Below are 22,460 nucleotides of genomic sequence, written 5' to 3'. Positions count from 1 at the left end.
GTAAATTAATGTTTTGTAAAGTAATTTGTCATATATTTCCAAGGAATACAGTAATTTTGAGAAATTGGAAATCTTATTTTTTTTTCCTGTGGCATGTAGTGCTTATCTTTTGTTCTTTTGTTCATATACTGAATTACTGGGCTGGGGATATGGCCTAGTGGCAAGAGTGCTTGCCTCGTATACATGAGGCCCTGGGTTCAATTCCCCAGCACCACATTTACAGAAAATGTCCAGAAGTGGTGCTGTGGCTCAAGTGGCAGAGTGCTAGCCTTGAGCAAAAAGAAGCCAGGGACAGTGCTCAGGCCCTGAGTCCAAGCCCCAGGACTGGCCAAAAACAAAACAAAACAAAACATATACTGAATTACTAGAAATGTCATTAGGTCACTTAGAGATTTTAATTTGTATCATTTATTTTGTATGTGTACATATATAACTACCGCCTATATGGTTTCAAATAATATGTAAAGAAATATGAAAGGAAATTTATGGTTCTTAAGAACTTTTATATAAAGGATTACATTCTAGTAACTCTGCCAAAAATCTAGAAAAAAAATCTAGAAAAAAAATCTAGAAAAAAAAATGGGTTGCTTACTGGTTCAAAATTTTGATCATGAATATATTTATCATATGTGTAAAACTAAGTGACAGATTTGATTTTTATTAATTGGAATGCTGTCTGTTTTAAGTGGTTCTTTTTTCCTCATTAAGCTATTATTCTAGCCATTGGTTTTAGAAAATCTGATTAGAAATGCAAGTAACTCAGGGAATAATGTTCAAAGTAGGGATCTTACCTTATATATCTTTGTGTCCATAACATCTAACTTAATGTCTTGCATCACAGTACCTAAAACACTTACAACAGCAAATGTCTGTTTTTCTGGTTTTCTGAATTTTTTTTTATTGTGATGAAATGACTTTATTCTTGATTTTATACAATGTTTTCTTTTTACAGTCCCATTGACAAACCTTCAGATTCTCTCAGTATAGGGAATGGTGATAATTCCCAGCAGGTAAGATTTCATTTATCTGTCATGACCTGATAACAAGGTGTTCTACACAAGTGAAAAATTTCTAAATAGTGAAGAAATGCTTTAAGTACTGAAACAATTGAAAACACTTTGGGCCAGGTGCTGGTGGATCTTGCCTAGATACTCAGTGGGCTGAGATCTGTTTGAAACCAGCCCAGGCAGGAAAGTCTCTGTGATTCTTACCTCTAATAAACTAAACCTCCCCAAAAGCTGGAAGTGGAACACTGGACCAAGTGGTAGAGTGCTATCCTGAGCAAGAGGCAAGAGAGAAGCTCAGGGATAGTACCCAGTCCCTGGGTTCAAGCCCTAGGAGAGAGAGAGAGAGAGAGAGAGAGAGAGAGAGAGAGAGAGAGAGAGAGAGAGACACACACACACACACCTTAAATGTTTTAGCCTTGTTTTCCTCCACACAGTACATAGAACTCAGAATTATCTTTATGACCATATCTTATTGTACCATATGTAATACATCAGTGTCCTTACAAACAGCTTCTGCTGTTGCTCTTCTTGGCTCTACCCAAATGGTCTTAGACCTGCATGCCTTTTGAGTTCATGCTTTCAAGGGTTTCTTTCCCTTTGTCTCTTGCTGTCAGGTGTACCCTGTACTTTTCCCTAATGGCTTCCATCCCTTTTCTTCCAAGTGACTATTGATTTGAGATGACTTATTGCCTGAGATAGTCAAAGTTGTATTCACTGTGAAATTAAATAAGAGATAACTATTCGAACATACTTTTTGTCATCTTGGTTTTATTGATTAAATAACTTTTTTCCTAGAATTTTCACTGAAGTTTCTTTAGTACATTTTGCTACACTGGTAAAATAAGCATAGTTCTAATTTCCCCATAACAAATGGCCAGTTTCCCTCAATGTAGGTTAAAAACCTTTCAGAGCTCTAAAACTCTTCACTGGTAAATTTCAAAAGAATTTCAAAATCTGTTTCAATGTATGTTATGTAAAAAATGAGCTATAAACTTCAGGGTAGGAATGGGAGGGTGGAAACTGGGGGCAGTGAAGGAAGGGGTGACATTGACCAAGAAGCACTGTACTCATAACCCAGCTTATGGAATTGTAATGCCTTTGTACAACTACCTATTAATAAAGAAAAAATGACTAGTTATAAAGGATGTATTTTCAGCTTATAATCAGTATTGGTGTTTTAAAGTAAAAGTGTTACATTCCTCTTTAAATATTTACAAAATTTAATTTTTTAACACCCATTTCATGTTTGATTATATCATGTTTGATACCCCACCACCTATTTTTTAAAAAACACTCAGGTTTTTTAAGATAGGGAAATTTTATGTCAGTCCTTTTCTTCATTAACTCATTTTTCTATTGCCATTATACTTTTATCTTGATGTAATATGGGTTGCTTGAAAAGCATATACTTTTCTCAAATAAAAATTGGCATATAAATTTTGAGTTGAAATATTTTTGCTATGACAAGGCTCTAAATGCTATACACTGTTTGTTTGTTTATGGTTAGTTGTGGGTCTTGAACTGTGGGCCTGGGCACTGTCCCTGAACTTTTTTGCTTAAGGCTATAGTGCTCTACAACTTTGAGCCACATTACCACTTCGGGTTTTCTGGTGGTTAATTGGAGATAAGAGTCTCACAGACTTTCTTGCCCAGGCTTGCTTTGAACTGTGGTCAGATTTCAGCTTCCTGAGTAGCTACCATTACAGGTGTGAGCCACTAGCACCTAGCTGCTAAATGCTGCATTTTGATGCTGAACTTTTCATTTTCCTAAGATTTAAGGGCTGAGGTTTTTTGTTTGTATAAATAAAGTGTATGGAAAGACAAAGTATAGTACTGTATCACTGTCGCCCAAATCTTTGAATTCTTTCTGAATAAGTGCCTATATCTAAAGATTTCTCATCATGGTCATTTTTTTGGGTGGGTGTTGGGATCATACCCAGATCTCATGCAGGCAAGACAAGTACGTTCCACCACTGCTCTATATCCTAGCCCCCTAATCATAGCAATAATAATTTATTGTTTTATTGATAATAAAATCATTATATAGTAAAGTACATAGATAATGAAGTTACATGAAATTATCACAAAAAACATTTTATTGCTATTAATAAAATAATATAAATAAGTAAAACAATTTAAACCATGTTAACGATAAAATATTTTACTACAAAATAAATAATATATTCTTAGGAAAATATTGGAATAGTAGCAATACTTTGTTATGATTATTTGGTAGCTCTGGGAATGGATCTCAGCTTCTTGTACTTGTTAAGAAGCACTCTTCCACTTAAGGCATGCCACAAACCATTATTATTATTATTATTATTATTATTATTATTATTATTATTATTTTCTGCCAGTCCTGGGGCTTGAACTCAGGGCCTGAGCACTGTCCCTGGCTTCTTTTTGCTCAAGGCTAGCACTCTACCACTTGAGTCATAGCACCACTTCTGGCCTTTTCTGTTTATGTGGTGCTGAGAAATCTAGCCCATGGCTTCATGCATGCTAGGCAAGCACTCTACCACTAAGCCACATTCCCAGTCCACAAGCCCTTATTTATTTTTTTTAATAAGGCCCTCCTTTAGTTTAGTTGAGAATTATTTTTGAGATCATGTAATTTTCTAGTCACTAGTGTCTGTCCCTGTAATTACCAACTTGAACATTTGTAATGACTGGTTCTAATAATTTTCACTGTTTTTGTTGTTGCTGTTGTTGAGACAAAGTCTGACCATGTCACCCTGGCTGGCTTTGAGCTAGAAATCCTCTGGCCTCAGCTTCCTGAGTGCTGGGTCACAAGCATGTACCACCACACCTAATCAACTTTTCACTCTTTAGCAAAATACTATATTGAAATTCCAGAGAGGGAGAAATATTCTTTTGTAGTGAAAGTAGTAAGATTGTTAAAACAGAGGAGACTGGTGTAGCCTTTTTCAGGTGATAATATTTATTTTTAAAAGAAGAGTGCATGTTTCAATTGTCTTCAGGTTCTCTGATTAAGGACAATTATTTTATAGCATTTAGTTGCAGACCCTTAAATTGTGGCTTATTAATATGTATAAATATACAAATTGTTTTCCTTTTCTTGTTTAGATACCTAACAGTGATACACCTTCACCACCACCTGGCTTATCAAAATCCAATCCAGTCATCCCCATTAGTTCATCTAATCACAGTGCAAGGTCACCTTTTGAAGGAGCAGGAACAGAGTCACAGTCATTATTCTCAGACAATTTTCGCCATCCCAACCCTATACCAAGTGGGCTTCCTCCTTTCCCCAGCTCCCCACAAACATCCAGTGATTGGCCTACAGCACCAGAACCACAGAGCCTCTTCACATCAGGTATGTGAAAACAGACTCTAATATTAATCACTAGGCTCTTGTATAAAGTATTGATTGACTAATGCGAAAGCCATTGGTGGATATATTTTTTATCTTATTTCCTCTGCTTTGTGTTTATAAAAATATATACAGTTAAGCTGCATACAATTTAACAGTAGATAAGTTGTTGTGTGACCCAGAAATGAATGGGTGGGTTGAAAGGCAGATTTCTCTAGAAGCCAAGGGTTGTATAATTTCCCATGAAAATTACTACTAATTGTTGAGGACTTACCTTTTGATCAGATTTGTGTTTGTGTAGTCAAATTTAAAGTAGCTCCAATGGACAAAGACGAAGCCCTATGAAATCTATATTTTGTCCTTTCTTAAAGCCATTTTATTTGAAAAAGTTTTGACATGGTTTATTATATTTTTACATGAGCCATACTTTTACCTTTTCAAAAATTATGTTTTAATTTATGTCCAAAACAGAGTGTCAACTAACCAAATGCCCACGACTTCCATACCCTTTGTTATATTTAGATGGGAGTGGTCTGAAGAAAGAACTCTGAGTGATTTTCATCTTTTTCTCTTGGAAGATGTATGACTTTTTCTCTTCCTCTAACTAGTTTCAGAGATATCTAACAATTATGAAGAGGAAGGTAGAACAGCAGAAGAGATTATGGCAGCCAAGAAGCAGAAAAAAAGCACACCATTTTTATTTTTACACATTGATTTAAATGATGGCATAAGTTAACATAGAATAGAACCCATGAAGCATGTATATATGTATATATAATTTTATTATTATTTATTTGTTTATTGGTTGGTCAGTCGTGGGACTTGAACTCAGGGCTTGCATGCTGTCCCTGAGCCTTTTTAATCAAGGCTAACATTCTACCACTTTGAGCCACAGTGCTACTTTTCCTTCCTTCCTTCCTTCCTTCCTTCCTTCCTTCCTTCCTTCCTTCCTTCCTTCCTTCCTTCCTTCCTTCCTTCCTTCCTTCCTTCCTTCCTTCCTTCCTCCCTCCCTCCCTCCCTCCCTCCCTCCCTTCCTCCCTCGTCCTGGAGCTTGAACTCAGGGCCTGAGCACTGTCCGTGGCTTCTTTTTGATCAAGGCTAGCACTCTGCCACCTGAGCCACATTCCTAGCCCTACTTGGGGTTTTCTAAGGGTTAATTGGATAAGAGTCTCATGGACTTTCCCGCCCAGTCTGGCTTTGAACTATCCTCAGATCTCAGCCTCTTTTGTAGCTAGGATTAAAGGAATGAGCCACCAGCTTCTGACCAAAAGCAGATATATTAAATTATGTTTTTCTTAGTTTATAAGTCATATTTTCAAAGTTGTATTTTGTCTTTTACAAATAAAAATAAACTCTAAATCACATAAATTTTATAAAACCAGTTACATGTATTACTTTATTTTATTTAAATGCCTCACTGGTTTTGATTATGAATGGTTGAGTACAATTTGGACGTCATACTTTTTTCCTTTTGACTAGCAAAATCAGTATTACTCAGTTTAATAATAATTTATGAGGCCTTTTGTAATTAATGCTTAGAGCTCTTGTGGATTTTGTATGTACTTGCTTTTTTTATTCACAATTTGACCTGTCTATCACTAGTATAGAGATTCATTAAGTATAAAAGTGATCTTATATTTTTTATTCTTGTCTATATTTCTTCCCAATAGACACAATCCCAGTATCATCCTCCACAGACTGGCAAGCAGCATTCGGCTTTGGTTCTTCTAAACAACCAGAGGATGACTTGGGTTTTGATCCATTTGATGTTACTCGAAAAGCCTTAGCAGACCTGATTGAGAAGGAACTGTCTGTCCAAGACCAACCTTCCCTTTCACCTACATCTCTGCAGAACTCTTCTTCACACACTACAACCGCCAAAGGTCCAGGCTCTGGATTCCTGCACCCTGCAGCATCTACAAATGCCAACTCTCTCAATAGTACCTTTTCAGTCTTGCCACAGAGGTTTCCTCAATTTCAGCAGCACCGAGCGGTTTATAATTCGTTCAGTTTTCCAGGCCAGGCAACCCGCTATCCTTGGATGGCCTTTCCACGCAATAGCATCATGCACTTGAACCACACAGCAAACCCCACCTCAAATAGTAATTTCTTGGACTTGAATCTCCCGCCACAGCACAACACAGGTCTGGGAGGGATCCCTATAGCAGGTAGGTTCATTTAAAACCGTCAAGAATCTGTGAATTTATGCTTTCTGGTTTTTGGGTGGGTAGGGAGGGAACTGTTGAATAACAGAGTACTTATTAGCCTTAGAAATTTCTATGAAAGAAAAGTCTTTATCATAATCTAAAAAAAATTTACTTGGATAGATGCCTTGTAATATTGAGCTTTATAAGAATGGTGGAGTATTATATCTCGTTATTGTTCAAAGCACTTTTACTTAATAAATAACATAGTTACCAAACATTCATATGGTATATCAATCAGAAAGAAAAAAAAGAAAATGGGCTCTGAACTTACAGTGCTATAAAGTCTTAATACCATACAGTAGAAATTCCTCACTTCACATTCTAAAAACGAAGTGGTAAAAAAAAATTAATTAATGATAATGAGAGCATGAGGGATAAAGCCACTTTCTAACTGCTTAGAGCAATTTTGACTGATACACACATACATACATTAAAACTTATATATTAATAAATAATTAATATGTGAGAACAACATATCATACATATGTTACAGACATTTTCTGGGGAAAAATTTATTCAAAGAGAGATACCCTTTTAGGCTGTCTTGTATTTATTACTGGGAGATAATACTAGGTTTATATAAGTTAACATAAACTTGATGCCAGAATACTTCTGGCTTTGTACTGCTACCCTTGTAAGTTTCAGAACTTTTGGGATTTAAGATCCTATGTAAGGGGCTGGGGATATGGCCTAGTGGCAAGAGTGCCTGCCTCGTATACATGAGGCCCTGGGTTCGATTCCCCAGCACCCACATATACAGAAAATGGCCAGAAGTGGCGCTGTGGTGTGGCTCAAGTGGCAGAGTGCTAGCCTTGAGCAAAAAGAAACCAGGGACAGTGCTCAGGCCTTGAGTCCAAGCCCCAGGACTGGCCAAAAATAAATAAATAAATAAAAGATCCTATGTAATACTTTTTATGTGAAGTGTAGTCTAAGGAAGCCATTCTTATTAATAGTGTTTCCATTTGATTGCAGCTTTAGAGATGATGCGATTATCTCAAGTAGAATAGAATAATCCTTCACTCTGTTACATAGTTTATATATATAACTTATATTTGTCCTTTGTCATGACCTTTAAAGTAGGGCATGACATGTTATCAAAATAGTGTACTTTTACTAGTAAAGTGATCATTCTCTTGTTTTTAGCAAGGTAGATAGATGAATTTATAGAGATCTTCCATAATTTTCTGGCTGTATTTCCTTGAGACCAATGACTCTGTTCTAGACAGAAGCTAAGTCTTAGTGTGCAGTTGATAAAATAATATTAACAATTGATACAGTGAAGTTAATTTACATAAATTTGAGAATACTTGATGAAGTAATTTGCACATTGATAGGGTTCATGGTATTCATTCATTTAATTCTGGCAGGTAGTTGGTAATCCAAAGTAATATTTTTCAGTCCTCTTCTTTAATGCAATATCCACTTATGAAATACTAAGTGTTTAATTTCTGTACACATTTTTCTTTTCTTCCATTCAAGATAGCATATTAGAACGTAATTCTGTTTTATTTTGCTTTGTTTTAATCATTTAGAAAGATGACAGTTTCATTGCTAATAGTCTACTGACTGATTATAACATTAAAAGTTAAATTCCCTTAACTATTTTAAACATTTACAAAAGAAACCAGAATGATTAATATTTCACTTCCTGTTTGCCCAACAATGAACTAGGCTGTGTGGGGAATACAAAAGGTGTATAAAATATGAATATTATTTTCAGTTAGTTAAGCATAAATTTGAAGAGATAAAATTAAAACCTTATATGAAAGTGGTTAATCATATATATGGTACTGAATCCAAGAAACAGCCTAAAATTGTTGGGGAGGCTGCATTGAAAAAGGAAGAATTGATCTTTTAGTGTGTTATCTTGACTTGGAGTTAACATCAGGGAAAGAGAAAAAGGCCTTTTATGTTGTTGGAAACTTCATGAATAAAAAGGCCATAGGGACAGACATTGGTATGTCATTATATTAAAAAGCAGCACTACTTTCTATAATGTGCTTTTATAATTATAAAGATATAAGTGTGAGAAGATGGGAGCTCTAAAAGGGAGGCAAAACAGTGTGGACTTGATTTGGGAATTAAGTTTGGAGCTGTCTTTATTTTGAACTCACATTTGACATATTACATGACCATCATTAATAACCTGTTTTTTACATTTCTTAGTCCTTGTTTTATCTATAGGTATTGAAGAGCAGTTTTAAACTCAGATATTTCAAGCCAATAGATACTTGGTAAATGCCACACTGTTAAGAAATCACTGGTTTGTTAGTGCAGTTGTTTTAATATCTACATCTAAAATACATCTACTTAAAGTATAGCATTAAACTGTAGGTCTATCTTGGTGAGCTTTCTTTTGCCATAGAGAATTTAAAACTTATTTTTCAGAGATCTTAAAAATTAAGTCACTAGTTTGAGGTTCTGAATCATTATTGATGGGAATTGAAGACAGTTTGTTATTTCAAACTTTCACTTTGGCTATCCATACTTGCTTGATATTTAAATAGTAACTTGTACATTATTATTTCTTTTCTTTTCTTTTTTGTGCTAGTCATGGGACTTGAACTCAGGGCCTGGGCACTGAACTTTTTTGCTAAAGACTGATTCTCTACCACTTGAGCCACAGCTCCATGTCTGGCCTTTTGGTTGTTCACTGGAGATTAGAGTCTAATAGACTTTCCTTCTCTGGACTGGCTTCAAACTGAGATCCTCAGATCTCAGCCTCCTGAGTAGCTAGGATTATAGGCATGAGCTAACAGCCCCTGGCTAATCATTCCTTTTTTTTTTTTTTTTTTAATTTTGAAGACTTTAGTATGAACATACCAAAGTATTTTAAATTGTTACTAGTCTCACAAGAATTCTGTCATGGCTTATGTAAATATTTGACAGACACCTTAGCACCCTAAATGTTTCAAGCCTCAAAGCAGAGTATTTTTTAAAGCATAGCAAGATGATTTAGAATTTTCAGTAACTTCTATAAATTACAGAGTAAAAATCTGGAATGCTATATACATCTTTATAGTGTCTAGTTTGAAGCACTTTCCCTATCCCCAGATGAACTTGAGTTGAACTATTAAAAGAGGCTCAATTTTGTATCATTTAGTTATTATCATGATACCTTACAAGGGATAACTTTTCATTAAATGCTTCTGAAATGGAGACTACATTCTGTTCTAGTGGAACTTGCCTAACATACTCTAATTCTATACTGGGAAAGATGTGTATTCTTTAATAGAACAAAATAGGGTCCCTGACCTCTAGGAGCAAATCTTTGCTTTAATTATTTAAAAATCACATATCTGAAACCTGTCATGGAAAGAACAGTCACAAGAGTTTGACAGAAATTTGGCTTTTCTTTAATTGAAAACAATATTATGTTTAAAATTAGGTATTTCCTTTATTGAGTCAACACTTTTTAGCAGCATTTAGCATTACACATTGAGTTTGCTAATAAGCTTCGGGGAATTTTTGAAATAAGTATTCTTGGGGAACTTTGATTAGTGGGCAGCTATAACAAAATAATCTAATCTTTTAAATTACTGAACCATGTGCTGTTGTTCTAAAAAGTGACTTAATCCGGGCTAGGGCGTTGGCTCAAGTGGTTGAGTGCCTGCACACTTATATGGGAGCCCAAGTTCAAACCATAGTATGACCAAAAGAAAAAAAAATAAAGAGACTTATCTTGTCTACTGTCTTTATTGCAGGAGTAGCAAAGCTGTATTCCAGAAAGCTTAAAATAAGTTGTTAAGTCTCACATTCAAGTAGCAGAATAAGACAACAATCCAGATCTCAAATTTAGTAATGGAAATATTTTTACATTACAACACTGATGCTCTCTTTCACAATTTGAAGATCAGTGGCATGTGCTTTAACTTGGCTTTCTTCCCACAATAATTGATTTCTTGCTCTCACATTCTTACAAGTCCCTTTTAATCAAGAGTATCTACTGCTGAGACAAATTGGTCCAGCTCAGGGATATGGCCTGTTGTAAACAAATATAAACAAATAGAAAGAAGTTCTTTGACTTGATGAAAATCAATCCCTTACCTAGTCCCCATTAGAACTATGGTCTCACCAAGAAATCTCTTCTAAAATCTGCCTTTCATAGTCTCCTTGGCTATGTAGTTGGAGGTTTTTAGGAGTTTTGCCAATCTACTGAAAAAGTATGAAATAGCCTGTTCTTTTTTGAACTTTGTTAAGCTATCTTCACAAGTGTAATTTTGCAGACTTCTCAAAGAATTTTCTGCCAATAGGTTTTTATTCCATAATGCTAAAGTTATCTGAAAAACAAATAGTAATAAATGTATGTTTGTAAGCAACATTGTTTCAAGATACAATTCAAAAATATTTAAAATTATGTACATTTGAGTTTTTGAGGTAATCCTTCATATTTTTATTCAAATTTTACTTACAAGAGGGCATTTTTCTTTAAACTGTTTTGATTCTGAGGTAACTATTTCCATAGTGACTTGACTGAATTGAATTTTGAATCATATCACAGAGTTCACTTGTAGTGAAATTGTCAGTGATCACTGGTTTTATTCACATATAGTTCTCTGGCTTAGCAGTACTCATTTCATTTTCAGTCAGTTGGATCATTGTACTGTTAGCATTTTATTATTTTTCGCTTGCTTTGAAGTACACATTAAGTTTCAGATGTTATATGTTTGTTTACTAAGTTACTATTTGTAGCTATTATTTCATTTTTTGTAATACATAACTTATGCTTTTAAAACATAACATTATAATTTTCTTCTTTTGAAAATCAGTTTTTTGCTCCCATGAATATATAGTTTCAATTTTTTCACAAAATACTACTTTTTACCATGTGCCTGTATTTATAAGTGCCAATTGGCTTGGAAAAGAAGAGCTTTTCTGGTCTTTTTTCTTTCTTTTCTCTCTGTTCTGTTTTGGTTTTAGTAGTATATTTGCAACCTAAATCTATTACATTTGGTATTACCTATGACATAATATTAAAATTAAGGATATGTTTAGAGTTTACATTCTAGATACTTGATAAGTATATTTAAAATTTTGTGTCTTGTTTCACATCCAGATTCCAACCATTAAGCATGTATTTTATATTTGTGTCAGTATTCCAAATAATGAAGTCATTTTTAAAGGGACTGTTAACCAATCTAGTCACCCGTAACTAGACCATGACTGACTTTTCCACAGGGGAAGAAGAGGTGAAGGTTTCGACCATGCCACTGTCAGCCTCTTCCCATTCATTACAACAAGGACAGCAGCCTACAAGTCTCCACACTACTGTGGCCTGACAACAGAACTGAGAGGAGAGGATTAGACTCTGGGGTGCTTGCATGGGCAATCGGATTTTTGCATGATTCCTTTCTGATTTTGCATTTAATGTATACACCCAAAAGAGCCAATATAAACGTTCCTCATGGCTACAACTAGCGTGTTACCTCATAGTTGCTAAAAGTATTTCTTCATTAGGCCTTTAACATAATTTATGAGCATAATAATTTTGGCATTGTTTTTCATGAGTGATACTATTTTTAACTCATAGTACTAATTAAGATCCCAGATGAGATTAGCTAGAATTGTTATTACTTTGGCTCTATTAATTTAAAATATGCAAAAGCAATGGTAGTTCTTTGTTTTCTGATTTGTGAAAAATGGTAATATAATTTACTCTTGAAAAACTTGAAAATTAAGAAGATAATGTCTGTTGGATTTTTTGAAAACTTGAGAAGAAAGATACATATACAAAAAAGGTGGTGTCATTTAATGCTTAGAGGATGTTATCTGAGATTGTTTTTAGTTGCCTAAATTTATATCATATATTATGCATTACCTCTGTAGAAACTGTTTTGTTCATTCTCATTTGCACATTTGCACTTTCTTTTTGAATGGTTGTTAATTATACATAGACGGTTAAAAGACAATTATTATGGCCTCATGCAATATAATCTCTTTTCTAATGCACTGCCTAGTATACCAGGAAATGCCTCAAAAACAGAATTTCAACTTCTAGTTGACTTACCAGAAACTTGAATATGGGGTAAACATTGTATGTGAGTAGCAACTGTCATAGTGGAACTTTTTCTTAATTGAACAAATAGTTCATTGGGATACCTGCTTGAAAATTACATTGTTTAAAAAAATCGTAGACATCAATAATAAGAGTATAAGTACTTTGCCAGAATGAGACTTAAAATGAAAGAGAAGAGATTGAATGCTTCCTAACATTAGGCCATGTAAGCTGTAATAGATAATTTTAGTTAACCACAGAGAACGTGGAGTGCTTTATTAAAACATAATGTAAAGTGCTGTTTTTGATCATATGAAATTTCTTGAAATAGTTTTAAAATTAATAATCAGAAAAATAAGCTGAACTTAATTTTGAGCAGTCGACAAAAGCTGATTTAGAAAATAAGATTATAGTCTGGTTAAATGAAGCATGTGAGAAGAAAGGGAAAGTCAGGCCTCCTCTTGATTTTTTAAAAGACAACTGTGATAACCTTAATTTGTTAGAAGACATGCAAGGAATACTGTGGATAAACAGTTGCAAGTTAAAATAGTAACAAACACTTTATTAGAAAGTGATACTAATATTATTTGGAGTTGGGATTTTAAAAGTTATATGAAATCTGATTACTTTCTAGTAGATATAATGCAACAAATGAAATGGCTTTATCCTGATGTATATTAGGATAATCTAAAGTTTGTTCTTAGATACTTTTGGTTTGGTTAACTTGAGGGTACAAAAGTAGCTAATTAGGCATTTAAATTATTTTTTTTTATAAAGTTCATCATCAATGTTAATCTCTTTCATTTAGAAGTGATTTTAATATAAAAAAATCACTGTATTAGAAAATACCAATAAAATTTTGTATGTGTAGTGAACATCAGCCTTTAATCATAGCTTAATTATTATGTTTTTCAAGTTTGCTGTAAAAGGCAAAGCCTTTGCTTGTGTTCTGTAGGGGTAAGGCTCATGGGCCTGTTAACATGTCTGGCTCCTTGTAATGATGCTTACTGGCTCATGGCTTTTGCCAGCTTACATTTTTTCAATATAAGCCTTGGATTTTCTGTGTTTTCTTCAAAGGCCATACCTAGTAGGTGCTCACTTCTTGATGCTGGAGGTATACAACTTGGGATATGACTTCTTATTCATTCTAAATTATGCAGAGGAACTGTCCGAAGTCCTAATAAATTCCCAAGGCTGTCTCCCAACATACTTTCCCTTCCTTCTTCCAGATACACCATAAATCAGGGGAATGCTTTTGGGACAATTAGACATCAACATCTACATTTTTGTATGGAATGGCTCAGAACTACCTTTTACATCATTTCCTGATGTCTAGACTATTTAAGACCTAAGTTTTCTGCTTTTTGTAGCATTTCATTTAATATTTTTAGAAGTCTTGAAAGCCACTCACAATTTTAAACTAAAGCATAGAAGAAATTGTATACCACATAATAAAAGAGAGCATAATTTCATGTAGTAAGCAAATTGTAACCAAAATAGTGGTAAAATTCAAAAGAATGATAAAGTCTGGCTGGGTGTGGTGGTACATTTCTGTTACCCTATCCACTTGGGAGGTCAAGATAAGAGGATCTTTGCTCTACAGTCAGCCCAGGCAAACACTTAGACAGCTTGTCTCAAACACAGGGCAATGTAGAGGTCACATTTATGGTCCTAGTTACTTTGGAGGTGGAGATAGGAGGATCATGGTCCAAGGCCGGCCCAGGCAAAAGCAAGAGACTATCTGAAAAAATAAAAGCAAAAGGGCTAGAGGCATGAGTTCAATCCCATTGTTACCAAAAAATGAAAAAGGATGAGAGTGAGCGGTCCTAAAAAGCTTCTTTTGTTGATAAATTCCTATATGATCTGTTTTTTTTTTTTTTTTTTTTTTTTTTGGCCAGTCCTGGGCCTTAAACTCAGGGCCTGAGCACTGTCCCTGGCTTCTTTTTGCTCAAGGCTAGCACTCTGCCACTTGAGCCACAGCACCACTTCTGGCCGTTTTCTGTATATGTGGTGCTGGGGAATCGATCCCAGGGCTTCATGTATACAAGGCAAGCACTCTTGCCACTAGGCCATATCCCCAGCCCATGATCTGTCTTGAATAAGGAAAATTTTATCTACTTTTATATTATTAACCTTTACAAAGTGATTAGCTTCTTCCTTCTAACATAGGCATTTTTAGCCTGAAATCTGGAACTCTTTACTACTGTATGCAAAATTGTGGATTTGTGTGAATGTATGTATGTCTATTTTCTTCTGAGAGAAGATCCACAGTTACCAGATTTATAGAGGGCTGTAGTACCATCCTCTCAAAGGAATAGAATAGGTGAACTGCCTTTGAACTGCTCCTGTAAGCAATAGGATCCTGCACTGAATGATTTTAGTTACATGATATGAAGTGCCTCTTTACTCTTATTTTCTTAGGTTCTGTTAGAAAATATTTTATTAGTAATACTTAGGCCTTTTCATCTTACCTAATGCATTTTGGGTTTTTTGGGGTGCCACTTTTATATATTATTTTTTATTTTAATGAAGCATTAGTTAAGTATTCAAACATTTGTTCTGTGTTGTGACCTGATACAGATCTTTTTTTTTTTTTGGATGGTGATCATTGCTTTTTAATGACCTCAGTTATGAAGTCAGTGATGGAGCCATGGTCTAATAAGAGATGAGGGTTAGGCCCTAGAGCTACTGATTCTGAGCCCACTTAGCACCCCCAGACATGCATAATGCTTCCCATGCACCTCAAAGGTCAGCTCTGATTCAATTCTGAGCTCAGTGTTGTGATTATCTTCCTTTATCAATAAAGGAAATAGAAGCCAGGTGCCAGTGGCTCACTCCTGCAACCCTAGCTACAGAGGAGGCTGAGATATGAGGATCATGGTTCAAAGCCAACCTGGGCAGTAAAGTCTGTGAGACTCTTATATCAAACTAACTACCAAAAAAGCTGGAAGTGGAGCTGTGCCTCAAGTGGTAGGGCACTACCCTTGAGCACAAAAGCTCAGGGATAGTACCCAGGCCCTGAGCTCAAGCCTGGTGACCAGCACAAAAACAAAGGCAAACTGGCCCTCCATCGGTTGACAGACATCTGCTGGGCACTGGGGGGGCTGGCTGGGATGTCTGCAAGGAACCCTGTGAACCGGTCGGGGGCCGGGCCCACCCTGCTCAGTGTGCTACTGGGATAGAGGAGGAAAGGCCCTGCGCATGGCTGAGACAGATCTTAAGGGTTACAAGGTTGAATAAAATACAAACTGTGTCATCAAGGATAGTAACAGTAGCACTTTGACATTATTTTTTTTCAATTTAAATTTTATTTTAAACTTGATGTACAGAGGAGTTACAGTTACATAAGTCAGATAATGAGTACATTACTTTTGGATAATGTTACCCTCTCCCTCATTTTCTCCCACTTCCCCCCCCCCGATTTTTTTTTTAATCAAGTCAGCTCTTGATCCATTTTAATCATAACAGCTGTAGCAGTCCAGAGTCATTTCATTGTTATCTGTCAGTAACTGCTAAGATAATGGCAGCAAAGTGTTGAACCTATACTTCAGATTTTTTAAAACATGATAATTTGAAAGCAGGTGAAAGAAAATCTTAATAGAATGACAAACATTCATTATTCTAATTTATGCATGGATATGCTCTTGTTTCTTAACTCTTAGTATCTTAATAATTAATGTAGAACCCTGTATGTATATATGTCTTTAAACAACTTTAGTAAACATTTTCTATATGCATCTCTTCTGATAGAGCTCTTATTTATATGAATTCCAAGAACATCAAAAGCTGTCAAAGGTCTCACTGTTAATGACATAGGTTCATAAGGAGGTATACTCCTAGAGCATTCCACAAAAGCTAAGAGAAAGGAATGGATTCTAGGTGCAACAAAAATTGTACAAAACGATTATTTGTGTAGACATAAACTGGAAGATGTTTCATCTTATGTTGATTTGTTAGATTTTTGTTTTTTTTTGTTTTTGGAAGGGGGTGATCATGATGTTTTCCCATATCTGCTTTATTGGCTTAAGAGATCAAAAGTAGTAACTTTTTAAAAATAATCTTATAAAGAAGTGCTAACCTAAAACAATTATGTGTGTGTGCACGTGCCCATGCACACACATATATTCTATAAAATTGGCAGTTATAATATCTGGTATAAAGCTAGTCTATCTGCCCTCATTGCTAGGTGTCTGTTTTTCTCTTAATGAACATCCATTCTATGCCTCCCTGAACTAGATACCTGGCGGTTTTCTATACAGGTATTCACTCATGTAATGTTTAGTGAGCAAATCTAAGGTAGGATTTTAAAAAGTAAGCTGATACAGAGAGAGGCTTCACGTAAAGCGTATATAGGACTTTTGGCTTTGTAAGATGACTTAAATTTAGATGAAAGGGTAGAAGTCCGTATAGAGATAAAGGACTAAGCCATGTACCAAAAAGGGAGAGATTAGCCTGATTTGGTAGGGATCAGGAGGAAAGAAGACTAAGAAGACACACTCTCCTGGGATATATGGATTTTTTTTACAAGGGAGCTGGGATAAGTACCTGAAGCCTTGAAATTAGGAAAAGAGTTTAATCTTGATGTAGTAGGAGTGAAAAACTAGTATTTTGGCTTGATGTTACCTGATTGTAGCATTTTATGAAAACAGATATTCCAATTTCATCACAATTAGGGCAAGTTAGAAAGTAGTTTCATTGATGGCCAGTGCAAGTTAGTTGGGTTGGACTAGAATAGTATTTACTGGAATGAAGAAACATTAGAAATCAGAAGACATGAGGTATGAGAAAAGGCCTTGCTGTGTAGTTTGATTCTCTAGTGACATTTTAAAATGTGGCTCACATCTGTAATCTCAGCTACTTAGGAGGGTGAAAACTGAAAATTGACATTTGAAGTCAGCTTGGGTAAGACTCTTATCTCCAGTTAGCCAGCAAAAAGCCAGAAAAGAAGTTGTTGTTCATCTCTGGAGTGCTAGCCTAAGAGACAGCCCAAGCCCTGAGATTAAGCTCCAATACTGGCATTGGGTGGATGGATGGATGGACGGACGGACGAACAGACTAGAAGACAGACAGACAAACAGAAATGTGACTTTAATAAAAAGATCTGGAGGGGCTGGGGATATGGCATAGTGGCAAGAGCGCTTGCCTCGTGTACATGAAGCCCTCGGTTCGATCCCCAGCACCACATATACAGAAAATGGCCAGAAGTGGCGCTGCGGCTCAAGTGAGTCCAAGGCCCAGGACTGGCAAAAAAAAAAAAAAAAAAAAAAAAAAAAAAAGATCTGGAATGAGAGCTAGATTCCTAGAACTAATGAGGAAAGGTTAAGTATGTTGGATAAAGGTTAAGAAAAAAAGAAAAGCAAGATGTGAAGCTTTGCTTTGATATAATTCAGAAGCACAAATGTTTGAAGATGTAAAGCCAGTTCAAAGGAAAGAGTGACAGCTCTGAAAAGAAGATGGCTAATGTAGGAAAACAGACTTCCTTGGATGCTGTGAGGAAATAAGCTCTTGAGATGACGTAGTGAAGGTTTAGAGAGGTGGGATATATCTGTCTGATTTTTTAAAGCAATGAAAATATTGCAGAAAAAGAATTAGAGAAAATGAAAACATATTGAGGAGGCTCATAATAGTATTCACTAGAATGCATTCTTATTTGAGAATAAGAATGAAAGTAGAGTTGGAAGTTTTTGAAAAGAGGGAGGGATTAGACTAAATCTCTAGGAATAAGCCTAGAAGTACATTTGAAATAAATTAAAGAATAGTGTAGACTGATGTAGATGTATACATTTGTAACCCTAGTTATTCGAGAGGTAGAGAAAAGGAAGATGATGGTTTGAGGTGAGCCCACGCAAAAAGTTAGACCTGGGGTAATGTTTCACCGCTGTAGTCTCAGCTAGGCATGAGGCATAGGCAAGGAGGATTGTGGACTAGGCTCTTAGGCCAAACCATGAGCTCCTACCCCCCCAAATGAGGCACTAGAAGGCTCTGCATTAAACCCCAGTACCACTATAAAATGTGTAAAGATTTGTTCTGCTTAATTTTTAGAATTCAGATATGTGCATGGTGTGCTTTATTCTTGGTTTAGTACAAATTATCAGTGTCACAAATACACAGTGTTGTCCTCTTGGATAGCTGTATGTTCTTGTCCTCTTTACCTAACCCACCCCTTAATCTGTGTTTTTGATCTTCTTCTAGTCCAGAAGAGTCCACTGAGGCAGTTTTCTATGTGGGCATGATTATCAATTTGGTGGATGATCAGTGTGAGGACCTTTCATTTCTAAATGATGGGTGAGAAGCAAAGAGAGGATGGTAGCTTGATGTCTAATCAGGGCTGGAGGCTGGAAAGAAGGCTAGCTTTTATAATCCCTACAGTCTTTTCTCTACCTGGTTTCCTTTTTATCTTCTGAGAGTAGAACTCAACCCACGAAAGCCAAATGCATGGTATTGCCAGGGAAATCTTGGGTCAGGTTTCTTAAAAACGGAGATAATCAAAAGGCAGACTTCTGAAATCATGGTAGGAAGACATGAAGGGAAGAACTGGGGAGTGGCAGTGGAAAAACAAGTGAGATAAAGCAGGTATAAGCCAGCCAGTAAGTGTAAGGAAATGGTAGAAATGAACCATTGAAATGACATGAAGGGCATGAATGGTTAAATAGAGGGACTTGGTGTGGGACCTGATGAGTCTGGTAGTTGAGGAGCTCAGATTATAGGTGAGCTAACTTCTCCCAGTCATGCCAGCAACTAACTAAGAATACTGCACCAATAGACTTTCCACTTACAAAGGCAAAGTGTCTCCGTAGTTAGTTATTACACTATTCTGCTTGATTTATGTAAAAAATTATACTTAAAATCAGCATTAAGGAGAGTAGAGAGGAAGGCAACAAGGGTTTTAGTAGATTACAAAAATATATTGGTAATTTTCCCCCCAAGAGAATGTATGATGTGAATAAATAAAATCTATAAATTGATGGGCTATTCTACCCTTGGTCCTTTATATTCTGTGTATTTAGGCTATAACCTTTGAGAATAATTGCTGAAGTGTAGAAGGGCAAGGATGAAGATATCTGCTTTCATCTAAGCAACCTTAATTTTCTGTCATGAAAATATTTTTAAGTTCTACTAGATGTGTGTCTGTGTATGGTGGCTGTGATATCAACTATGACATTTGAAAATCATAATGCTTTGGAATAAATCATTGTTCAAGAATACCATGTTTGTGAAACCATGCAGATGGAGGGAGAAACCACAGCTTCCTGAACCTCCTTTCTGGGCTGTCATTTGCTTCCATGACTGTTTGCATAGCTACCTTATATTGCTGGTCAGACCTTAACCAGCTGCCTTAGCTGACCTAGTATGTTATTTGGCTGGGAAAGGGAGAGTACATAAACTAATCTTAGCTAAACCCTCCACTTAGTGAATACAACCCAGGAAACAGTGTCAGGCTACTTCTTTATGACTGCTTATGTTTTTATTCTTGCTGTGTTTCAATTCCATATATTCAAGAGCTTTGCTATGTCTTGTTGTTTTTTAAATTCTGTCTCTCAGCCCTTTTGTGTTTGAAGGGAGCAAAGACTATTTAAATGCACTATAGTTAAATAGTACAAACTATTTAAATGCAGGTTTAACTTTTTTTCTCATTAAATTCTCCCACTACTAAACATAACCATCCTATGTCATAGTCTTTGGGAAAGCCTACAGAAAAGATTAAAAAAAAGTTTTATAATAGAATAATGAAACGAGAGTTCTGATTGATATAAAACTTTTACAATCCCCTTTTTAAAGATCAAATAATCATAACAATGATTACTTTCCTGGTGATTTTTCTTTTCACATTCAAACAGCAATTCAGGAACTCCTTTAGCCTTTACCATCTGACTTTGCTTTCATATAAATAACTCTGTGGGAAAAATACATAAAGATTCCATATATATGTATGTATGTATACACACACGTATATATGTCCCTAAACAATGTTGTATTTTACTTTATGATAGTAATCTTCTCAGGTAAGGTCTTTTAACTGAATCAATGCAAATAATGAATTGATGGCTTTCAAAACGTCCATGAACTGACAGTTATCAAAGATTCTATAAGTTGTCAAGTCAGCCTTGTGTTAAATGTTCCCTTCCTGGGGTAACTTAAGGAAGAGAAAAATTGTAAGCTTGCAATTATGCTTGATGTAGACTTAATTACATAATTACTGATGTCAGAACTAAAACACAGAATAAAACCAAGGTGGAATTTAATTTACCCTGAACTTTTCTGCAGCACCAAAGAGCATTTAAGGACCACATGCATTACCACTAGAATGCTGACATCTCTAATACTACAAAATAAAAATATCTTATCGGAATGGCACCAAGATGCATTACACTCACCCATCTACTGAGAGGTATGCTCTCAGTTTCATCTTTAAAGAAGAGCTATCCAGTGGTACACCTTGTAGAACGGTACCCTGTCTACTTTTTTTCAATCGAGGAGATTGTTGTTTTCAGCATACTGAAACAGGGAAAGCTCCATCAGGACCAAAGATGATAATACCATCACCATCTCTAAGAAGAAAACCAAGGAAGCTGACTACAATCAACTCTTGTAGCCTAGTGCTGTTTCCTAATATGGTGAGATTGTATCCCAAGGACTGTAATGTTATTTGCACTTTTACAGTCTCAGCAGAACACAGTGATCTGGAACTTTATTGGGCTGTTTTACACCCTGTGGTGTTATCCATTGGTATTTGCAAGAAGTCTGGCACCCTGAAGCTGCTTATTTTTTCCTTCGTTACATCTATAATCTCAGTACCCAGCTAAAGGTAAAGGAGGCTTTGAATTATGACTTCAGCAGTCAAGTAGGAAAGTTTTGCGTTGACCTTAAACTGACTATTGGATTACATGCCATTGTTCATTGTTTCCATTAGGATTTGAACTCAGGGCATTGGATTTGCTAGACAAGCACTCTTACGGCCTCAGACCAGTCACCATTCCTTTTGCTGTATTTGTCCAGTAGGGGCCTTTACCCAGACTGATCTCAGACTGTGATCCTCCTATGAGTATGCCTCCCACCCCACTGGGGTTACAGGCAAGAACCTCCATATTAAGCTTGTTTATTGAGGTGGGATCTTGCTAACTTTTTGCCTGGGCTAACCTCATCCTGGGAATCTTCCAGGATGCCTCCCAAGTAGCTGGGATTACAAGCAGGAGCTATGACATCCAGCCTAAAAATACTTGTTTTTATTAAAATTCATAGTTATAGCACTTGCCTAGCATATATGCACAGCACTGGTTTTGATCCCCAGCAGTGCTGCCCCCCCACCCAATAAACAAAAGCACAATTAGTGGGTTATGGCTCTATATATGCCTTGTTTATTTCTAATACCTGTTTAAGATTTACTGTGAGGTATTTTTTCTTTTACACTGTAAAATTCTTCTGGTACTAGACAGGTATAACATCTTGAGTTTCAGTATAGTCAGTTTAGCTATGTACTATAAATTCTTGACCACACCTTTATTTTAAACAATAGGTATTATTTAAACATAACTTAAATATGCTCCAAATATATAGGGAAGCATGCACACGTGCTTATTGTGGGGCTTGAACTCTGCCTGGGTGCTATTCCTGAGCTATTTTGCTCAAGGCTAGCACTGCCACAGCTCTGCTTCTGGCTTTTTTCCCTCCCTCCCTCCCTCCCTCTCTCCCTCCCTCCCTCCCTCATTTTCTTCCTTTCTCTTTCTTGTGTTTAATTGGAGATAACAATCTCACGGACTTTTTTGCCCAGTTTGGCTTCCAACCACAATCCTTAGATCTCAGCCTCCTAGTAACTATGATTGCAAACATGAACCACCAACACAAACTTTTTGTTACAACAAACTTTCAGGTTTTAATTCATGATCACCTTCAGTCTCAACATTCTATTAGCTATG

General features: G+C 35.9%; 1 protein-coding gene and 1 long non-coding RNA gene across 13 annotated transcripts in view; one reads left to right on the top strand and one right to left on the bottom strand.

Annotated features, from left to right (window-relative positions):
- Nucleotides 1-22,460, top strand: part of Cnot4 (CCR4-NOT transcription complex subunit 4) — a 114,409-nt gene that overhangs the window by 67,180 nt on the left and 24,769 nt on the right. For 9 of the 12 annotated variants that reach the window (XM_048340276.1, XM_048340275.1, XM_048340268.1 and 6 more), the window contains 3 exons: nt 953-1,010; nt 4,098-4,347; nt 6,015-6,512. In XM_048340276.1, the coding sequence (XP_048196233.1) occupies nt 953-1,010; nt 4,098-4,347; nt 6,015-6,512 (806 nt within the window). Of the gene's footprint in view, nt 1-952; nt 1,011-4,097; nt 4,348-6,014; nt 6,513-11,729; nt 13,422-20,811; nt 21,851-22,460 lie in introns of those variants that run through there. The other 3 variants (XM_048340273.1, XM_048340274.1, XM_048340277.1) reach the window with 2 other exon arrangements.
- On the bottom strand, nt 6,528-9,157 carry LOC125347177. Its single transcript, XR_007210122.1, has 3 exons — nt 7,461-9,157; nt 7,200-7,228; nt 6,528-7,167 (listed from the first exon to the last, which is right to left on the bottom strand). It is a non-coding gene; the product is annotated as an uncharacterized LOC125347177 (long non-coding RNA).

This window comes from Perognathus longimembris, chromosome 2, assembly GCF_023159225.1.
Source record: "Perognathus longimembris pacificus isolate PPM17 chromosome 2, ASM2315922v1, whole genome shotgun sequence".
NCBI classification, from domain to species: domain Eukaryota; kingdom Metazoa; phylum Chordata; class Mammalia; order Rodentia; family Heteromyidae; genus Perognathus; species Perognathus longimembris.
The sequence above is the reverse complement of the archived record's forward strand: the minus strand, read 5'-3'. Positions and strand labels throughout refer to the sequence as shown.